At 41.3% G+C, this 21068-nt stretch overlaps 1 protein-coding gene across 15 annotated transcripts in view; it reads right to left on the bottom strand.

Moving 5' to 3' along the window:
* The window catches only part of SETDB2 (SET domain bifurcated histone lysine methyltransferase 2), a 77212-nt gene that overhangs the window by 24904 nt on the left and 31240 nt on the right, over positions 1-21068 (bottom strand). For 6 of the 15 annotated variants that reach the window (XR_011569696.1, XR_011569695.1, XR_011569701.1 and 3 more), the window contains 5 exons: positions 20794-20893; positions 19339-19432; positions 16912-17237; positions 13178-13266; positions 8708-8930 (listed from right to left, as the gene is read on the bottom strand). Coding sequence is in view for 6 of the 15 variants with exons in the window: in XM_019971293.2 (XP_019826852.2) it covers positions 12498-12615; positions 13178-13266; positions 16912-17237; positions 19339-19432; positions 20794-20893 (727 nt within the window). In the remaining 9 variants the exon portion in view is untranslated. Of the gene's footprint in view, positions 1-2314; positions 2437-5787; positions 5919-8707; positions 8931-9348; positions 12616-13177; positions 13267-16911; positions 17238-19338; positions 19433-20793; positions 20894-21068 lie in introns of those variants that run through there. The other 9 variants (XR_011569699.1, XR_011569698.1, XR_011569700.1 and 6 more) reach the window with 9 other exon arrangements.

Genomic DNA, 21068 nt, shown 5'->3' with positions numbered 1-21068 from the left:
TTTAGTAGCTAAGTTGTATCCAACTCGTTTGTGACCCACAGACTCTAACCCAACAGGCTCCTCAGTCCATGGGGTTTCCCAGGCAAAAGAGGGAGTTGCCATTTCCTTCTCCAGGGGATCTTCTCAACTAGGGATCAAACCCACATCTCCTGCATTGTCAGATGGATTCTTTACCAGTGAGCCACCTGGGAAGCCCATAGCTTTCTAATTTACCTCAGTCCTAAATGAGCTGTTTCTAAATCCAAAGGCATTCTTATTATCAACAATAAACTGATTAGCATAAGTTAAAAAAGAAACTAAATGAGAACAACACAATTTTTAAACTTTTTGGGAAACAGAACCTTAATATGGAAAAGAAATTTTTAGGGTGAAAATCCTACAAATTATAAAGGAAAATGATGAATGTTAATTACATTACAAGCTTCCATGCAACAGGAAGCACCATAAATAAAATCAAAAGCCAAATATATGATAAAGCATTGAATGTATTTTTATGTAAATATATGTAAGTGAAATTAAGATCTCAAAAATAAAATGTAGTCTCTGAACAGAAGTCACAGAATCAACAAACAGAACTGCAAAAAGAAAGCAAATAGAACCACATAGAAGAAGCACAGCAAGGGAGGTGCAAGCCCACTATGTCATCCAGGAACTGCAAATACAAACAAGAGACTATCTCACACCCATCTGAAAGGAAAACATTAAATTTCATAGCATCATGACAGACACCAAACCACAGACCCAAGGAGGAACTGTGAAGAGAAAGAAAAGAAAAGCTACAGGCTGGGAGAAAATACATAAAATATATCTGTCAAAGGACTTCTATCCAAAATACAAAGAGCTCTTAAAACTTAACAACAACAAGCTAATTAAAAACTGGACAAAAGATCTGAACAGACAACACCAAAGAAGATACACAGATGGCAAATAAATACATGAAAAGATGTTCAAAATCTCGTGTCATCAGGCCACTAATGATTCAGATACAAACAACATGAGCTCACTCATTTCGGGTGGGGATGTAAAGTGGCACAGCCACCGTGGAGGACAGTTCGGCAATTTTGTACACAATTACGCACACTTTTACCAGATCTAAATAAATAAATAGATCACACAGCACTAAGTGTTGACAAAGAAGAACAGTGGAAGTCGAACTTGGCGCAATCCCTTTGGAGAGCAGTTTGGCACATTTCTCGAGGCGCAGAATGCACTCTTCCTGAGCCCAGCAGTTCTGCTTTTTGCTAAGTGCCCCCCAGATCAGAGGAAAGCTCCCATGAATTAGGAGACCTATCCAGGGATATTCATGGCAGCTGGTCAGTCACATAAAAAACTGGAAAACCCCAAATGATCATTCACTTTAATAGTGATTATACGGACTTCCCTGGGGGTCCAGTGACTAAGAATGTGCCTGCCAATGCAGGGGACTTGGGCTCGATCCCTGATCCAGGAAGATCCCACACGTCTTGCAACTAAGCCTGTGCATCACAACGGCTGAGCCTGCGCCCTGCGGAGCCTCTGCTCTGCAACAAGAGAAGCCCCAGCGCTGAGAAGCCCATGTACCGCCAACTAGAGAGTGGCCCCTGCCTGCTGCAACTAGAGAAAGCCCAGGCGCAGCAACGAAGACCCAGCACAGTCAAAAGATAAGTAAATACTAAAGAAAAACAAAATCATTTTAAAAAGACTAATTACAGTCATAAAATGGAATACTGTAACATTTAAAATTAAAGATTAGAGCTACTATCAACATGGATAAGTCTCACTAATCCACAGAATTTGATAGAAATTCTGTAAAGTCCAAGAACATATAAAACAATATCATATTATTGTTTAGAAATACTTAAATATGTGGTGGAAGCATAAAATTAAAAACACAACATAATAATAAGTACCAAATTTGTGTTGGTGAAGGAATGCCACGAATGGGACAGAGAAGGGAGAGTCCTTAACTATCTACGTTGTTTTTCCTTAAAAAAAAAAAAAAGCTGAAGTGAGTATCATATAATATCATTTAATAAATCTGGGGTAGACATTTTATAAATGTCTATGGGTATCTGTTACATTTGAAATATTTAAAGTATCTTTAAAGAAGCTTCTTCACCATAATTCCTTATGTTTGATCAGTTATAAATAAAACCAAAAGTAATCAAAAAATATTACTATCTGAAACTTTAAAACGAGAAAAATATGCTCCCCAAATCCCCACTTAAAAGCCCAAACCATGGGCAGCCAATGTGTTGTTCTTTGTTGTATTCAAAGTACATTTATCTATTTCAGGATGTCCTTCCCTGAAGGACTCATGTGTGTTCAAACTTACCAAACAGTTTTCATGAGCAGCTATATTCTCTGACTGTGCAAAGTACAGGACACTACACTCGAGGTCTTTGGGGCAGAGCGCGCATATCCTTTTTTGCAACCTTTCTGCAACCTGGAAGACACCTACAAAGTAACATCCCTCATGAGAAATGGAAAAGTGGAATTCCTTGGTCTGTAACTCCTCCACCCATCTGAAAGGAGAGGGCTGGGCACTTGTTTTTAGAAGAGAGTCTTAGCTCCCAGGGAGAGAAAATTCGGGACCCAAGTAGAAAAGCACCTTTGCAATTATTTAAATTTTACTTTTGCATTTTTTTAATGGCTTAATGGAAAAAAAAAAAAGAAAATATTTTATTTAAAATGTCCAGGGACTTTCTAAAAACTAAATAAATAAAAGATCTAAACATAAGGGACAATGGGGTTCCCAGATGGCGCTAGTGGTAAAGAACCCGCCTGCCAATGCAGGAGACATAAGAGACGCGTTTGACTCCTGGGTCAGAAAGATTCCCATGGAGGAGGGAATGACAACCCACTCCAGTCTTCCTGCCAGGAGAATCCCATAGACAGAGGAGCCTGGTGAGCTAACAGTCCACAGGGTTACAAAGAGTCAGACATGACTGGAGACACTGAGCACACACAGACATGAGGAAACCCTTTGCCTGACAAACTTTAGTAGGAATTTAAATACAAAGTTCTCACATCATTTTCCTGCCCATAGGAAGTTCTCAATTATAATCATTGACATTATAAATCAATTGTATTCAAGAAATAATGCTCTAACCACCTATAAAAAAGAATTTAGATTCTTATATTCAAAAATTTGGGATGAATTAAAGAAGTAAATGAACAATGTACTTAAATGTGATGTAATCTAGCATTATAATAAATTAGGAGAGAAAGATACATGATAGGAAGCAGATTTTTTTTTTTAAGAGAAGAATGAAGAAGGGAAAGAAACAGAGAGAGAGCTAGGAAGAACAGGGAAGAGTCAGAGACGGAGAAAAAAGCCAGCTGTTCCCAACAGCCCACTTGGACGTACCAGTGGGAGACAACCTTTACTCTCTAATCTATTAGTTTGCTGTTAATTTGGCCACAAGCATCCATGTAGTATTTCTTCGCCCTTTCCAATGCTCATCCTCTTTATTCATCTGGTTTTCCATAGCAGAAAGCACTTTCAATTTTACCTTCAAATTTTAGTTCTGAAACAAAACTTCATTTAACGGTGAAAGGGTTTAATTTAGATGAGGTTAAACTGCTTAAGCACTTCTTAAAAGTCTTTTTGGTTACTCCAAAGTGGAAGATCTCGCGGCACCTCTCTTAAATCAGACTTGGCATCTCACACTGTCCAAAGACCTCACTTTGGAGCTAGCCTTTGTTTCACGTTCAGATGAGTTTCTTCTTTAATTATCATGTTTCCTGGATTGGAGTTCTGCTTAGTGGGGCTACAGATGAGTGATCCTCCTGCTCCTATCAACCAAGAAAACAGGAGTGGGCGAGACCGAGAGAAAATGCCTCAGATGAAACGCAACCAGCGAACTGCTGCTTTTCATTCCTCTCCAACTACCACCGAGTTGGGAGCACCTCTTTGTACAAGAGTCACTGTGTTGAGGGCTCTAGACCAGCGCTGACTGTAGAAACACCATGTGAGCCACAGGTGCAAATGAAGAATTTCTAGAAGCCTCATTTAAAAAAGCAAAGGAGGGACTTCCCTGGAGGTCCCATGGTTAACACTCTGTGCTCTCCATGCAGGGGCATGGGTTTGATCCCATTGGGGATCTAAGATTCCACATGCTACATGGCAGGTCCCCCTCAAAAGGAAATTGGTGAAATTAATTTTAATAGGCTTTATTCCATCAAATATATCCAAAATACTACCCTTTCAACATTTAATCAATAAAACAATTAATTCATCCTTTGTACCGAGTTTTGAAGTCCAGTGTGTTTAGTGCTTACTGCACGTCTCAACTGGACAACCCACATTTTCAATGCTCAAGAGGCAGAGGCAGACGGTGGCTACTATATGGAAGATATGGTACAGATGGAAGAAGGTACAGCAGAGAATATAAAAGAAACATAAGACAGAACTGTTGCCTGCAAGAAGCTTACAAGGTAAACAAGGAGACGCAGTAGCAACTAGGAAAGTAAAATAACAGAATACCTGGCACAGAGTAAAGTAGCTGTTGAGTAGGAAAGAGCTCACTTTGGAGCTAGCATAAAATATGTGCTATGGTAAGAGGAGGAAATGCTCCCTATAGGATGGGGTGCTGGCAAGGACACGGATTTGAGCCGGTACAACCTGGAGATGAAAAGGGGAGTCAAGGTGGGAGGGACGTTGCAGACAGAAGCACAGACGGGGGAAGAGGCCAAGAGGTCTGACTGGGAGACAGCCGATCAGCGGGACTGAAGAGGAGAGTTCGTGCAAAGGAAGCTGGAAAAGAATTTGAGGAACAGATGGTGAAAGGCTGCCAGGAAGGATTTTTGAGGAGGGGAATAACATGATGAAAGAGTTGTCTTAAGCTCCATTTCAGTACAAGGAGAGAAATACAGTGCACCTGGACAGAAGGCTGGATGTCATAATGCTGTCTGTTCTATCTCAAGTAAGGGCAAACAAAAACATGCTGCCTGCCATCAAGCCATCAGCCACTGCAGCAATACCCCCCCCCCAAAAATGGGGTGCCCTCAGGGGAATTCAGGATGGTGAAACCAGAATACTTGCTCTAAATACCTACAATGCATTTCTAAGGAATAATTTCCATGAGCCCAGATTCTTGCCTCTTCCCATACTTAGAAAAGCTCTAAAATCATTAACTTGAGATTTTGTTATTAGCAGTAGTCTTCTGATGTTCAACCACATGTTTGTTTTCAGCAAAATCTACATATCCTGGCTCCTCCCTCACCTCTTCAAAGCAGTTCCTGACTCTGGCTCCCAGGCTACAGTCCTGAGTAAGGTCCCCACATGAAACAAAACTTGCAATTTTTAGGTTGTGTTTTTCTTTGGTTGGCATAAGTTTTAGATTTAATACCATTTCAAGTTAAATCTCAAGAAGGTTATTTTAAAGAGGTTTAAAAATGTATTATTTGGAAGAATAAATGATTATGGGCAGTGAACAAAACTTAGGGAAAAATGAGAGAGTGTCTGTCTGATTTTAAGACATACTATAAAGGTACAGCTGGGACAGAAAGTTAGATGACTGAGTCAAAAAAGAATACAAAGTGCAGAGAGAGATGAATCATCATCTCTAATTATGAATATAGGATATCACAAGGTGGCATTTGCGTTTCTTCTCTGGCACTGACATCCTTAGCCCATTCTTCTACTGGGTTAGTCACTATTTCCTTCCTCTTTCCTGACTTATAAGAGCTGTACTGTCTCCTGGTTTATCCAGGCTCACCATCACACATAGGAATGACTCCCAGCAGACATGTTTGTACTATGTGACTCTTTCCCTATGCAGCTGACAGTCCTAGAGGACCTACCTGCCCGTCCCAGATATACAGAATTCAGAATAGAAGATTTTAGTTCAGACTGGGCTGGCTTCTTGAAGAAGGAGATGTAAAAAACTGAGAAGCTGTGAGTGTGGCCATCTTCTATCCCATTAGCAGGAAAACTGGACCAAAGAAAGAGAAGAACAAAGCAGATATGCTGAGTGCTGTCAAAGTTTATGAAGACTTTTCAGGCCCTGGTTCCTGGCTCTTTCTGGAAAACACAACAGCATCCATGCTCCTGGGATGAGTCTGGTCTCCCTGCTTTCCAGTTATAAGCATCCCTTTTGCTTAAATGGTATCAGGTTGATTTTGCACTATTTGTAGCCAGCAGGCCCTAGTGAACACTGCCACTACCATGGCCTGATCTGTGTGTGCAGGCACATGTGCACCTGAGAGTGAGCTCTGGCAGCAGTGTGGAAAAGTGGACTGCCTTGCCCTCACTGTCTTTTATCTGGTCCATTCTGATAAGCTCATGTCCCTCCTCCTGCTTTCCCTTGTCACACCTCCACTTCCTTCTTCACATTGCTGCCAGAGAGGGCTATCTACAATGTCCACTGTCCATGTTTCTTTCTTGCTAAAAACCCTTCTCTATCACCTGGAGAATAGAAACCAAGCTCTTTACATGCAGACTCACTGGCTTCTTCAGTACGTGATGAGCACCTATTATGCATCCTTTTAGGCACTAGAAATAAAGCAGGGAATAAGATGTGAATTTCAACACTCATGAAACTTACATCCTAGTAGTAGAGACAGACCCTCAAACACATTATTTTCAGGTAGTAGTAAGTGCTATGAAGAAAAGCCGAGCAAGGGAAGGAGGGTGAGATTGATGAGGGACGGGGGACGGCTCTTCTAAACAGGGTGGGCAGGCAAGGCTGTCTGTGGAGGTCACCGCTGAGCAGAGATTTGAATATGGTGGGGGTTTAGAGGACTCACAAGGCAGAGAGGGGTGGCAGGCATCAAGATGGGTAGGGACGGGATCAGATCAGGACACGGGGTACACGGTAGCCACAGTAAGATTATTCTGGAAGCAATGAGACTACTGGAGGGCTTTGAGCAGGAGAATCATATTTGCTTTTTGTTTTATAAGGTCCTTTTGGCTACCGTGCAGTCCTGTCTGTACGAGAGGCTAGAGTGGAAGCCAGGAAACCCACAGTCTAGGCCTGAGATGATGGTGGCTTGGATGGTAGTGAGAGAAGTGGCAAGAAGAGGTCAAGCTTGAGATACATTTTGTTGACAGAACTGACTGGTCTGCCTAACACGTGAGGTGGGAGGCAAGGAGGAAAGAGCGGCACTGAGTGTGGCACTAGGGTCTTGGTCTGAGCACCTGGGTGAACGGAAGGGGGAAGGCTGCTAGTGGTTGAGTAGGTCTGGAGAATGTGGGTGTGTGCAGGCAAACAGGAGTTTGAGATCACTCCAGGCATTGATTAAATTGGTTATAGGAGTCTGGAGTTTGGGGGAAAGGTCGAGAAACAACCTCATCTCCAGTAACTCATCTTGCATTCTGTATGATCACTAGTGCTAGTGTTAAGTCACTCAGCTGTGTCCAACTCTTTGCGACCTCATGGACTGTATGTAGCCCACCAAGCTCCTCTGTCTATGGGATTCTCCAGGCAAGAATACTGGAGTGGGCAGCCATTCTCTTCTCCAGGGGATCTTCCCGACCAGGGATCAAACCCAGGTCTCCTGCATTGCTGAAAGAGTCTTTACCGTTTGAGCCACCAGGGAAGCCCACTAGCTAAATGCTCGCTGGCTAAAATGAAATAGTCAACATGTTGCTTCACTTGTGGCTGCCACACTTGATGTTTTGTGGCTGGCGCCTTTATTCGAGTCTTCATCTCTGGACTGCCCTTTCACCCTTTCTACCCCTGGGTGACTGACTCTTGCCTTTTAAAACGAAGACAGGGTGTCCCCTGAACACCAGGCTGAGCTGAAGGAGCCCCTCATTTGCGCCTCTGTGGTTCTCAGCAGCTCACACACGAGTTGCCTATTAGATTCTCTAGGGCAGGGTCTGCCTAGCTCATCACTGTATTCCTGGCACCTGGTCCTGAGCCTGCACTGGGAAGAAGGTCTACACGGGTTAGAAGACCCACACCTGTTGAACTGCAAGAAAGCTGCCCCCTCAAGAGGCTGCTGTCTCACTTAAAGACAGGGCCACAGACTTGAACTACTAAATGGAAAGGAGGGCATGGTTCCAAAACATTACATTCTCTGTGAAGTTTCCAAACTGCTTCCTGAAACCCAGCCAGCCCCACCCCCTCTCCCCGCCCGGCTTCTCCGGTGGCTCAGCGGTTTAAAAATAAATAAATAAATAAATCCGCCTGCCAATGATCCGCCTGCCAAGATACCCTGGAGGAGGGCATGGCTACCTACTCCAGTATTCCTGCCTGGGGAATCCCTTAGACAGAGGAGCCTGGCGGGCTACAGTCCATGGGATCACAAAGAGTCGGACGCGATTTAGCGACTAAACAACTGATCCTGAGACCCAACTGACCAATCCCTTCAAAAGGGGTCCACCTCCAACCTAGCTCCCCCTTCCCCCGGGCACTTCTCCGACCGCATTGTTTTAAAAGCGGGTGGAGCCGCGCTGGGAAAGGAAACCCACAGGCTTTTCTTTCGCTTTTCCCAGCTGGCTGCATTCCTAGCGCTGTAGGACCGCAGTAATGGGCTGTCCCATCTGCAGTGGGGGAGGCAAGGCACACGGTAAACGGAGGCAAACGATCGCCCCTCCGAGAGGCCCCGGGTAGTGGTCTGGGCGCGGGGCCGCCGGCGGTGGACGCCCGGGGGCCGCGGGGCAAAGACTTCAGCGCGGTCTCGGAGTGGGGGCTGGCGACTCCCGTAAGGCGGCGACCGGAGAGCTGCCCTGGGCCCCCACCGAGCCCCATCCGACCGCCCCCGGCGCCGTACTCACCGGTCGGGAGCGGGACTATGTCCCGCGCGGCCTGGGCCTCGGACCAGCTGGCGCCGCGGGTCGACTCGGGCGCGGAAGGCCCCGCCGTGTCCATGTCTGCGCGCTGCGTCCCCGCCGCCGGAAGTCCGCTTTGGCGAAATCAAGCTGATGGATTTCCCCTACCGGGGAAGCGCACCGAGGCTTTGCAGACGGCTTCTCTACCTCCGAGTCTGAATTCGAACTGCTTTTAAAAAAAAAAACGAATCACGCCAGGCGCTCCCCACCCTGTGCCCACTTATCCGATGGTCGGAGGAAAGGTGGCCGAAGCCCCTGGACTCAGCTGGAGAACTGATGGGTCTTCCTGAGGGATTACCCGTTATTTTCAAAAAGCCGTTATCACGTGGGGCTTCCCTGGCGGTCCAGTGATTGAGACTCCACACTTCCACTGCAGGGGGCCCGGATTCAATCCCTGATTGGGGAACTAAAATCCCACATGCCATGCGGCACAATCAAAACTAACACTCCCCCCCCCCTCCCCCCCCCCCCAAATATTAACAGTGCAATGCCAGTTTCCAGTGGTCAGCCATTATTTCACTCACACACACCCCAAGTTTGGGCTGAATAGGTCTATCACAAGCGGAGGCAGAATTAACAGTACAATGCCAGTTTCCAGTGGTAAGCCTTTATTTAGCACCCATAATGTACACAGCACCATACAAGATGAGGTTTCTGGCGCACGGAACAAATACACAAAAGAACATAGACGCGGGTAATTAAATCTCAGTTACAAAATAAGTTGCTCTGTAAAAAAGAAACATGTAATAGCTGGTGGTTTGCTGAGGCAATCAAAGGAAAAACTTCTTGAAGTCTTGTTTTTTTGAGCAGGTTTTGAAGAGAGGAAAGGAGGCAAATTGGGGATAGAAAAGAGAAAGTGGTAAAAAGGATAACTTAGTCTTGACCAACACACATGAATTACAAAAGCAGGTGTGTGCAGCAGCAAAACGAGAGAAAAGGGCAGGCTCTGGCAGCAGTGCTTTGCCTTCAAGCGGTAAGACTGACTCATTGCCAGGCCAAAAAGTCCTAAAGAGACTGAAAAAGAGATTGAATAGCTCAGCTGGGCCAAGTGAAGCAGGTGAAGGGCCCCTTCCCCCATTCTCAGATCATAATCTCAGCTTTTCAGTGTTCCACTCTTGAGGAGGAGCAGACTGCCAAGATCACTAAGGAGAGCCTAAAACCTGAAAGACAAAGACCAAAGGAAAAAGAAAAACAGAAACCTTGCAGGTCACAGAATATTCAGGAAGAAAATATAGGCATGAATGCCTGTGTGTGATGTACTATATAAATAGTATTTTCCAAGAGATAAGATACTGCAACCATGAACCAAAAATAGGATACTATTGAAAAACAAAATGTTCAGAGAGCTCTAGAAATAAAAAAATGAGACCCCCCCCCCCTTCAAATAAACTAAGAAACCAAAAAACCCACCACAATAGACAAATTGGAAGATTACGTTGAGGAAATCTCCCAGAAAGTAGAGCAAGAAGACAAAGCTGGAAATTAACAGAGAAGGTAAGAAAATCAGAGAACCAATCCTGGAGGTCTACTGTCTGGGTAACAGGAATTCTAGAAAGAGAGAACAGATAAGTTGTCATTAAAGAAACACTTCAAAAAAAGGACCCTAAGAACAAAGTTTTCAGATTGAAAGATCCCACCAAGCACCTAGTATCAGGTATAATAATAGACCTTTACTGGGAACAGAACGCTGGGTCAGAGAGATTGCTGTAAGGTTCGAGAGAGAGAAAGACTGGTCACAAATATAAGAGAGAAAGAATGGCCTCTGACTTCAAACAGTCACTCTGAAGGCCAGAGGTGAGAACATTTTCAGATTTCAAAGCAGCAACACTGGAATGTAGTAGGTATGTTCAAAATTGGGTATGAAAGCTACTCACGAACTCTCTGCCCTGCCAAAACAGCAATCAAGTGTAAGGGCAAAAGAACATGTTGAAACATATAGTCTCATTTTTTCCCTTTCAAAAGGTATTGGACGATGTGCTTCACCCATAAAGTGAGAGTCATTCAGTTGTGTCCAACTCTTTGTGACCCCATGCCCATATGTGGCAGTAAATTAATGAAAGGAGAAATAAGGGGATTTAACTAGAAATAGACCTGACGTTGGAAAGACAAAGGGAATCTCTAGGATGCTGACGGGAGATGACAACTGGGAACAAGTACAGATGAAGGAGATCAAGATGTCAGATCTCTGTACAAATCTCCCATACTTTTCAAGTGTCATTTCATTTCAGTGCGTTGCCTAAAATTCGTGTATCTTTACTGTGACTAAATTAACTTCTCAGCTTTCCCCATTTGTCTATGGCTGTCGGGTTACAATTTCTTGCTCACTTTCCTAGCTCTTTGGTTTTCCACTCTCTAAACTACCTTCAAGTTAAATTTTTATTTATTTCAGTATTTTTAAGAAATTAAATCCGGTACAAACTTAGATTCTTGTTTGAAAGGTGCTGCTGCTGCTAAGTCACATCAGTCGTGTCCGACTCTGTGCAACCCCACAGATGGCAGCCCACCAGGCTCCTCTATCCCTGGGATTCTCCAGGCAAGAATACTGGAGTGGGTTGCCATTTCCTTCTCCATTGTCTGAAAGGTAACCAAAGGTAATTAAACCCAGAAGCAAGCTGAGAAAAAAGAAAAAAACAAACCCTAAAAAACCCAGAACTACTTCAATTACTCCTTTTTGAGCTAGTATTCCTATGCTGGTTCCAAGGGTGGGGAGAACTTCCTGACAGCCAAATGTACATCTTTGTTATAGATAAAGTTAGTTTTAACTCTTGGAGGCTCTCACCCCCTTTTCACTAGATGATCATGGTCAGGAAACCTACAGCAGAGTAAATCTTTCCCTTTTTCTCTAGGAAAATAATTTGCACATTATGCCCAGGAAACTCCAACGGTCTGTTTCAGACTTTTTCAACAGAATTGTTTACAACAATTCTTGCCCAGCACCATCTCTTCTGGCAATAAATAAGCCACATCTGACTATTCTCTCAAGTTTCCTTTTCTTACGGTTCTACTCTGTTTAGAACAAAAATATTTCAGCTCCTCCAAGTTTGTATTCCCTCTTTTCCTGTGTTTGTATAGAAGGAGTGAAGAGAATCTGTGGAAAAGAGGTTTCATTTCAAAAAATGTGCCAAAACTTTCCCCTAGGAGAGTTTTCTCTTCTTTCTCACTCAAGTGGACTGACGGGACATTATTTCATGGAGCTTATCCAATTAATTTAAAATACTTGGAAGTAATTTGCATAATATTAATATTCTTCAGGTTCTGATGCCCAGCTTATGGCTCACAATGGTAAATTATTTGCCAGGAATTAAACATAAATAAATTTTGCAGGTAAAGAGGTGAAATTTGGCCCTGTGGGGCCCTGAAAGTCAAAGATAATAATTACAAAAGCAGTAAGAAGTGCTGAAATTAACTATGACATTTGTTCTTTTGAATACATAATTTACAAATAAGTTACAAATTATATAGTGGTATTTCATATAAAATATATACATCCATTCTACTCATGTATAGTTGAAGAGCAGTAAGAATAAAGAGATAGACTATGCGTATGAAAATGTCCCTATTTTGTTCCAAGCATTTCTAAGTAATGAAAATAAACTCTCCCAATAAGGGTAAACTGAGAGGAATTCTCTTGACAGATCGTAATGTAAATTAATTCCACTGACCACAGGGGGTTCTTTTGCATGGCCCTAGGTTCAGCTTGATCAGCTGATTTCATGAGCAGGTATTAACTACAGATTTATAATATTTTTCTTCTGCATTTATTAACCCCACATTGGCAGAGGATTTCTTTCTCAGGCATAGTCCCAGCTTCATAACCATAATCCCATGTTAGTTCTGTTCTTGCTTTCACATACCTAGAAAGTAGAAATTTTAAAAATAATCATAAATTATCCTGAATGAACCACATTTGATTATAATCAATTTTCATATTAACATCATTAACCCTCCTCAACAATATGGTTTTCTCTCTCCAACATCCACTACTTAGGAATGCTCTTTTTATTTGAGTTTTATTTCAAATCTACTAAAATCCCAAATAAGAAGAAACTTGTCAATATCCACAAGGGAGGAAGTGTGTTTTTAAAAAGAGTGGGCCCCAGCAATGCACTGAGGCCCGGGGAAGTAATCGGGGGTAGTTTTGACTTAAAAGATGTAGCATTCTGCATCATTTATTCTCTGAACTGAACTGGCTGAGACCTGCCATTTTTAGCCTTTTTGGACATTAATTCTAAGAGGAAATAAGAATTAAAATTTCAACTATTTAAAATTTTATCGCCTCTAAACAGTTTGGGATGACTGAGTATTCTAGGGTACCAGAGAGTTGGGGCTATAGCATATATCTTCTTTTAATATTTTTGTACTGTTATTTTTATAGTCACAATTTCAAAATTAATCATATTAAAAAAATTTTCAAACCTGTTGGTGAAGAACGCCACCAAGGGAAAATTTCTGTCATGTGTTTCTACAAAAACATTCTGTACCAAAAGATTTGGGCAACAACTATGCTGTCAACAAAAATAGACAAATACATGTTAGATATAGCATAAAGCCTGATACATTGTTCTTTGAAGCATTAGAATACCATTCTGTTTCCAACACATCTTTTTTTTTTTTTTTCTGACTAGTATGCGAAATATCATAGCTCATTACAATTTTGATGGTAGGAATTCATTCAGAAAGCCGTTTTGACATTCTTACATCTTGCCAGTAGAAATGCAAAATAGTAAAAACTCCTATTTATCATTATTATAAATGCATTTATCTTTTGATTCAACAATCCAGTATCTGGGAGTGTATTCAACAGATATATCTGCATATGTATCCGCATAAGATAATTTACTGAACATTGTTTTCAACAGTAGAGGTTTTGAAGCAATGCAAATGTTTATCTAAAGAGGATTATTTAAACTTCTGGATAGCCACACATTGGAATCATATGCGCCTATAAGCAAAAAAAAACGAGGAGCTCTGTGTACTCATACAGAAAGATCTCCAGGGTATATTGTTAACTTAAAACACAAGGTGTAGGACACTGAATGTAATATGCTCTTTTAGGTAAGGGGTAGGAATAAGAACACATCCTTACATTTACTTGTATTTGCATAAAGAAAAACTATAAGAATATACCAAAAAGTAATAAAAAATGATTTTACTATAGAGGGTGAACAAGGGCAGAGTACATTATTTTTAAAACAAAACAAAAAGTTTAATATGAAGAATATGTTATGACCTGAATTTTACATCAAACAGATCCTTTGGAAAGGGTATCTATGTAAGTAATTGATTTCTCTGCTGAACACAACCATTATTTATTGTTTTTCCAAGGCTTCTAACATGGTGATAACTATCTCCTATCACCACCATTTCAGTGTTATTTTGCTGCACATGAGCTGTTATTGCTACACAGTCATCTATCACCAGATTCATAAAAGGATCGAATCCCAGGAATATTCCTCAGACACATTGACCACTGTTAGATTTCAATGGTAACTTCCCATCATCCATACATTTTTTTTCAGTTTGAGCCTGGTAAGCTTTACTCAGGGTACCTACTTGGCAGCGTCAGAGCTGCTGTGAAACAATTCTGTTTGTATTTTCTAAGGTGTTTTATTTAAGTTTTTAAATCATGAGAATGGATTATCTATGTAGAAAATTAAATTTAAAAAGACAGAAAAGCCTTTTTTTCTCCTCCTATAAACAAGGGGGGATCCAGCTCGTGAGACCAACCATATCATTCCAGTGCAGCCACTATTCAATGTAACTGACTGGAAAGAAAGCCACCACCAGTCCTTTGCTAGGGATCATTCTTTACTCATCTCCTGGCTCTCCTGGCATGTTTAGTAGCTTCCAGCATGTTTGGCAATAGTGTAGAAGTAGTGAAAGTGCAGGAGACCCAGGTTCGATCCCTAGGTCAGGAAGATACCATGGAGAAGGGAATGGCAACCCACTCCAGTATTCAGAGAGGATTCTCTTGTTAACCAAGTGTCCTTCTAACTGGGAGAGAGAAAAAGAAAAAGGCCAAACAGATTTCTCTAGCAAGGAAAAAAAGTTCTTTGGTTTCAAAGATTTTCTAACTTGAGAGTACTTTTTCTTCTGATGGCACATGAATTACATGTAAGATTATCATGAAACATCAAACCATTCAAATGTCACATTTTAAAGAGGTGTTGAGGGAATTCCCTGGTGGTTCAGTTCTTATGTCTCTACTTTCACTGAGAGGGCACAGGTTTGATCCCTGGTCAGTGAACTAAGATCCTGTGAGCCAAGTAGTACAGCCACAAATAAATAAATAGGTCTTGGGTTTAGCAAAGGAAATACATAAAGGAATCTTGGGCTATGCATGCTTCCCATTATTTTAAGGGAAAAGTCAAAGCTGCCCATCCCACTAACTGAACCCCACAGAGAGTAAGAAGAGCTCTGATACAGAGCAAAGAGAAAAATTAAGGCCATATCCAGAGATCAGTGAACCTGAATGGACCTTTCCAAAGGATATGCGGAGGCTATCATAAAGTTCCCATCCTGCTTCCACGACTCCTTGTCACCCTCCTGGGTAGGATAAGTCAGAACAAAGTGGAGCCCAGAGAGGAGGAGGAATGCAGGTGGCTTCTGCACGGTCCAGCTGGCCAAAGACAGGACAGTCTATACAGACACTGAGACTAGTGGTGAAGGTATTTTTCTTTTTTCCCCTGGAAAATTTCTGGGACTATACATTCTTTGAAAAGCATGTATGATGGTAGGAGGCAGGAGAGATGAGACTGGCAGTCTGATGGGAAAATCTAACTCCAATTCCACCCTACACAGTAGTTATGGCCAATAATACAAAGTTTCCCTCTCATCATGAAGATGCCAGGAGTCTTAAGTGTCAATGAACCTTGTGAAGTGAAAGTTGCTCAGTCGTGTCTGACTCTTTGTGACCTCACTGACTATACAGTTCATGGAATTCTCCAGGCCAGAATACTTAAGAGTGGGTAGCCTTTCCCTTCTCCAGGGGGATCTTCCCCACCCAGGGATCGAACCCAGGTCTCCCGCATTGCAGGCAGATTCTTTATCAGCTGGGCCACAAGGGAAGCCGAAGAATGCTCAAGTGGGTAGCCTATCCCTTCTCCAGCAGATCTTCTCGACCCAGGAATAGAACCGGGGTTTCCTGCACTGCAGGCAGATTTTTTTCCAACTGAGCTATCAGGGAAGCCCAATGAACCTTAAATCAGAGAAATCATAAATATTCCTCTATATAAATGAAAATAAGTCTCATTACATATATCCCAAACATATACAGAAACAGCAAATGACTATGGCTTAGGAATAAAAAAAGAGTAAGATAGTAAAATGCAATATTCTGATAAATAGTTTTCTGTACTAAGCCACTGCTGCTGCTGCTAAGTCGCTTCAGTCGTGTCTGACTCTGTGCGACCCCAGAGACGGCAGCCCACCAGGCTCCTCCGTCCCTGGGATTCTCCAGGCAAGAACACTGGAGTGGGTTGCCATTTCCTTCTCCAATGCATGAAAGTGAAAAGTGAAAGTGAAGTCGCTCAGTCGCGTGCGACTCCTAGCGACCCCATGGACTGCAGCCCACCAGGCTCCTCCGTCCATGGGATTTTCCAGGCAAGAGTACCGGAGTGGGTTGCCATTGCATTCTCCAGTACTAAGCCACTAAATCAATCAAAATTTAGTGAGAGCAGTAAAACATAAGTGCTCCCAACTAAATTTTTTTAATAGAGGCATTTCTGAATAAGACATTCTATTATATGACACAAAAGAAAAACTTATTCTATGTGCCCCATTGTTTTTTTTTTTTTGAAGGAATGCATCTTAAAAGCCTTTCAATAAATATATATATATTCTTACTTATAATTTCTTACAGTTTCTTTAAGCAAATGTTTACTGTGTGCTAGATACCGTTTAAGCACTTTATATATAATACATTTAATCTTCACAACACTCTAGACAGTTATTAACTCCATATTATTGAAATGGGAAATACAGCCTGGAGAGGGCAAGTAAGACGTCCAAGGCCATGTAAGTAGAGGCCTGGGATTCTAATCCAGGTAGTGTGGCTTTGGAACCCGTCAGTCACATTTTCCTCATGATTTTGTGAAGAAGCCTAGGGAAAAAATGTGTTTAGATATAAGAATCTCAGCCCACATACTCACATTAAGGAAGCGGCCCACATTTCCTTCTTTTGTGGCATCCAATAGAAAAACATTCCCTTTATTGAACTTCTCTAGAGAATCAGATGAAGCATCCTTGGTTTCATTCGGTAACTCTTTACCACAAAAGACCTGCTGGTTTTGACATGCTGGAGATTTTTCCTCTTGGGGCTTTTGTATTTGAACCTCATTCTTGTTATCCAGTGTGACTGCTTGGTGACATGTGTCCCCTGGCGGAGTGTCTTCTCTACACTTGGTTATATCTATCACATCGGAATCAATCACAGGGTTGTCTTTACAATCTTCAACTTGGTTTGAGCTTGAGTCCTCTAATAAACATTTTGGAAGAATTGTCAGGGAATACAAATGGCTGAGCAATACTGCTGAGAGTAACAATACTAATTAAGTGCAAGTTATGTTAATTATTGCTAATCCATACAATGTATTAAGGTACACAGTACTTCAATTTTACAAATGAAAACTCTGAGCTTCTGAAGGCTTAAGGGATTCACTCAACTAACTAGCAATAATAATGAGAATCAGAAATATCTGATTCTGAAGTCTACCTTCTTTCTACTACCTAACAGTATCTTTTTATGAATCTGTATACATGTTGCTTCCTGTTACTATAGTTAAGCTCTACTCCTTACAAATTGACTTCTCTTCAACTTTGGACTCTGCATTTAAATATATATATATTTTTTAAATATATTCTAAACAGCTGTAACAGAGAGGGTTTAGGGAGCATTTTAGGCCTTTATGATACCAATGAAAGGCTGGGGAAACCCTGATTAAGAGTCAGCCGCTCTAAGGCCCAGTAGCAACAACTACTGCTATGGGTTTTGTATATGTGTTTTTGCTAGATGATCATTCAGTAATTACACTTTTACAAACAACAATACTTTAGAAGATGAACTGCTTATTTTTCTTATACAGTAATGCAAATAATTTTCCAAAATATTCAAAAGTATGAATGCCTGTCAAATGGAATAAGTAAAATTATTTATTGTTAAAAAGTCATTTGTGCCTCCCAATTCAGTGGCAGAAAGAAATTATACTTTTCTAAAATTAATGTTTTTGATGTAATCATCACTGTTTCTGGCTGCTTTTTCCTATCATAGGTTACTTGCAGTAATATTAATAACTGATTTTTTAGTGCCTGCTATATGTACTATAGTGGTCAATGAAAACAACAAAAGAACCAAGAGCAATAGTTCTCAGATGACTTTCATACATTAATGGTGATATATGAGACTGTTGTCCCAAAATACACATCTTTGACATAAGAACTATTTTGAGCTAAGGGCAATTTGAGCTAAGCAGTAATACAGGGAAAGCTCTCAGTCCTCTCCTCTCTCTGCCTAAAAACAGGATATAAATTTACAAAGGTGTCCCTCTTTCTGTTAATACTAGGAAGGTGGGGAGTTGGGGGTGTATATGCCAAGGAAGCCCAAAGGGAGAAGAGGCCACGGTCAGTCAGTTCTTCACAAAGGGCCATGTCTCAGCAACATCTCCCCACTGAGGGGTATACTGAGATGTAAATGAACTCAAGTCCAGTTTCGTCAGGTTTTAATATTAAATTGGCTTCCCTTGTGGCTCAGCTGGTAAAGAATCTGCCTGCAGTGCGGGAGACCTGAGTTTGATCCCTGGGTTGGGAGGATCCTTGGAGAAGGGAAAGGCTACCCACTCCAGTATTCTGGCCTGGAGAATTCCATGGACTGTATAGTCTATACCATGGCAAGACTGGTAACACTGAAAGATGAGCACTCAGGGTAGCAATATTTTCACTTTTTGCTAAGCATCCTCTGGGGCAGCACTGGCTGGAATATTGCAGGAGAATGTCATGTCTTTATTTTTAAAGGAGCCTAAACAAAGAGTCAGGAAATGGCTGCGCTGGGCAGGGCTTCCACAGCCAGAGATGGCCTGTGAGTTGTCCACGCTATTCTCCTGCCCAGCATCAGGTCACGGTTGGCATCTAGACCAGGGGTCAGCAAACGTCTTCTGTAAGGGGACAAACAGTAAACACTGTGGGCCACCATCTCTGTGTGAGTATTCAGCTCTGCCACCATAGTGCGAAAGCAGAGACAATACTAAATCAAGAGTGTGGCTATCTTCCGATACATTTAGCAACACTGAAAATATAATTTCCTGTAAGTTTCGAGTGTCACAAAGTATTATTTATCTTCTCATCTCTTCTCAGTTATTTTAAAAGGTAAAAATTATCTTAGCTTACAGGCCATACATAAACTGGTGGTGAGCTGGATGTGGCCCATAGATCACGGTTTGTCGACCTCTGATCTAGACGTAGAGAAAGCCCTGTGATGAATGCAGCATTTTTGTAATAGTGTCTGAAAAAATGAGCTATGAGTATTGAGCATGAGAGACAAAAAGCAGAAGAGGCAGACAACCACAGAATGAAACAAAGCCTACTTCTCATTTCCTTGGCTTTAGAGTTCAGATGTACTTGAGCTGGATTAAGTTCCCCATTATCTTCTGAGGTGACAGACTCTGAGGAAGTAAATCCCTTAAAAGAAAACAAGGAAGATGTCTTTACTTTCTAGGTTAGGAAAAAGAATTTAAGTTAGCAGTAAGGCCTCTTTCATCAAGTATCAATCTTCATAGGCTGCAGCAATTAGATTAGTTTTCAAAGACTCAAAGCTGATACCCCGAGGAATCTCTGACAGGATGGAGCCCTTTTAGCTGTGTTCTACTCCCAGGCACTTTCATGAGCCACAGCTATGACAATTATAAGGACTGTCAAGACATTCTTGAGGCATTATAAATTCAAAATAAAATACAAATATATCCGTCGGTATACCTCAATTCTGATACCAGATGATAAATTTGGCTTCCACTGTAAGATGTGCAAAGATTAAAAACACTCTTTGGGTAGTTACTTGAAAGAAAAGGCTAAAGGAGCTGCCTATCTCCATGAGTTGAGGACACTGCAATCACTTTATATGGTAATGATAACTTTCAAAAAGGGGTATTAGGTTTAGCACAATGCTTGGCACGGAACACATTTGACCATTATTATTCTTTTCCATGGACTTCAACGTTCAACATGTGTTGAGCACTTAGCTGGGTGTCAAGCATTGTGCTACACTACGTTTCTGACATTATCTCATTTAACCCTCTTAATTCTGACATAGAAATTATTATTCTAATTTTTCAGAAAAAGAATTGTAGACAGAAGACGTTAACCAGCTAGTTAAGGTGCAGTGTTGGAGGGCAAACCAGGTCTATGTGATCTCCTGGCCCAATCTTCGCATAATGATGTGGTATTAAGGAGTTATCTTCTGTATGTTACTAGGCAGAGGGCAAGTATTTGTGTACCACCTACGTTAGAATTTTTTTTTCACCAACAAGCCATGAACTACCATTTTGTCTGCCTGTTCTGTTTCTTGCATCATTCTCTTAAGTTATAGTCTCTGACTAGCTATTCTTCTCAGGACAGACTGCAAAGTGTATCTTCACAAGCTATCATGTAAAGTGCTGCTTTCTGGATGACTCTCTCATTAGACTGCTTCTGTTCTTTCTCCTACATCTCACAACCATATCTCCTCAACCTAAATTACTCCATCCTTCTTTCTTATGTAACACTATCACTTTAGCTTCTTCCATGAATTCTTACACTGTATAGCTCTAAGTCTCAGTAGAATACACTGTCAGATCATGATCAACATTCTCCTTCTGTATCTAAGTTGGGAACATGCCAACCGTTACTTAGGATACAAAGTCATTAAAAAACATAGTCCTAACACTTCAACAGCACCACATTACAAAATAATAAAAGAAATCCTACACATCATTAACTAACACAAACAATTTGAATTAAGTAGTAATGTTCTCAGAAGGGCACCATCTATGTTTTACAGTTTTTACCATATTTTTCCCATTGTGTTGAATAATGACGGTCTTGGTTTTAGGACTTCTTATGACAGAATGATATCGAATTCTTGAAATGCTGTTATATTTCATTCCTCTGAAAAGGAAAACAAAGTTATTCTGTAAATCACTAAAAATGCTCTTTATTGTGCCCCGAAATATAGATAGCATCAGTTATGTAAATATTCATTAGAAATTAATCTAAGTTATAACACCTATGCCTACTCCTCACTAGAATAGTCATATTTTAAAGCCAATCATTCTGGAAGTAT

This window comes from Bos indicus, chromosome 12, assembly GCF_029378745.1.
Source record: "Bos indicus isolate NIAB-ARS_2022 breed Sahiwal x Tharparkar chromosome 12, NIAB-ARS_B.indTharparkar_mat_pri_1.0, whole genome shotgun sequence".
In the NCBI taxonomy this organism is placed as follows: domain Eukaryota; kingdom Metazoa; phylum Chordata; class Mammalia; order Artiodactyla; family Bovidae; genus Bos; species Bos indicus.
The sequence above is the reverse complement of the archived record's forward strand: the minus strand, read 5'-3'. Positions and strand labels throughout refer to the sequence as shown.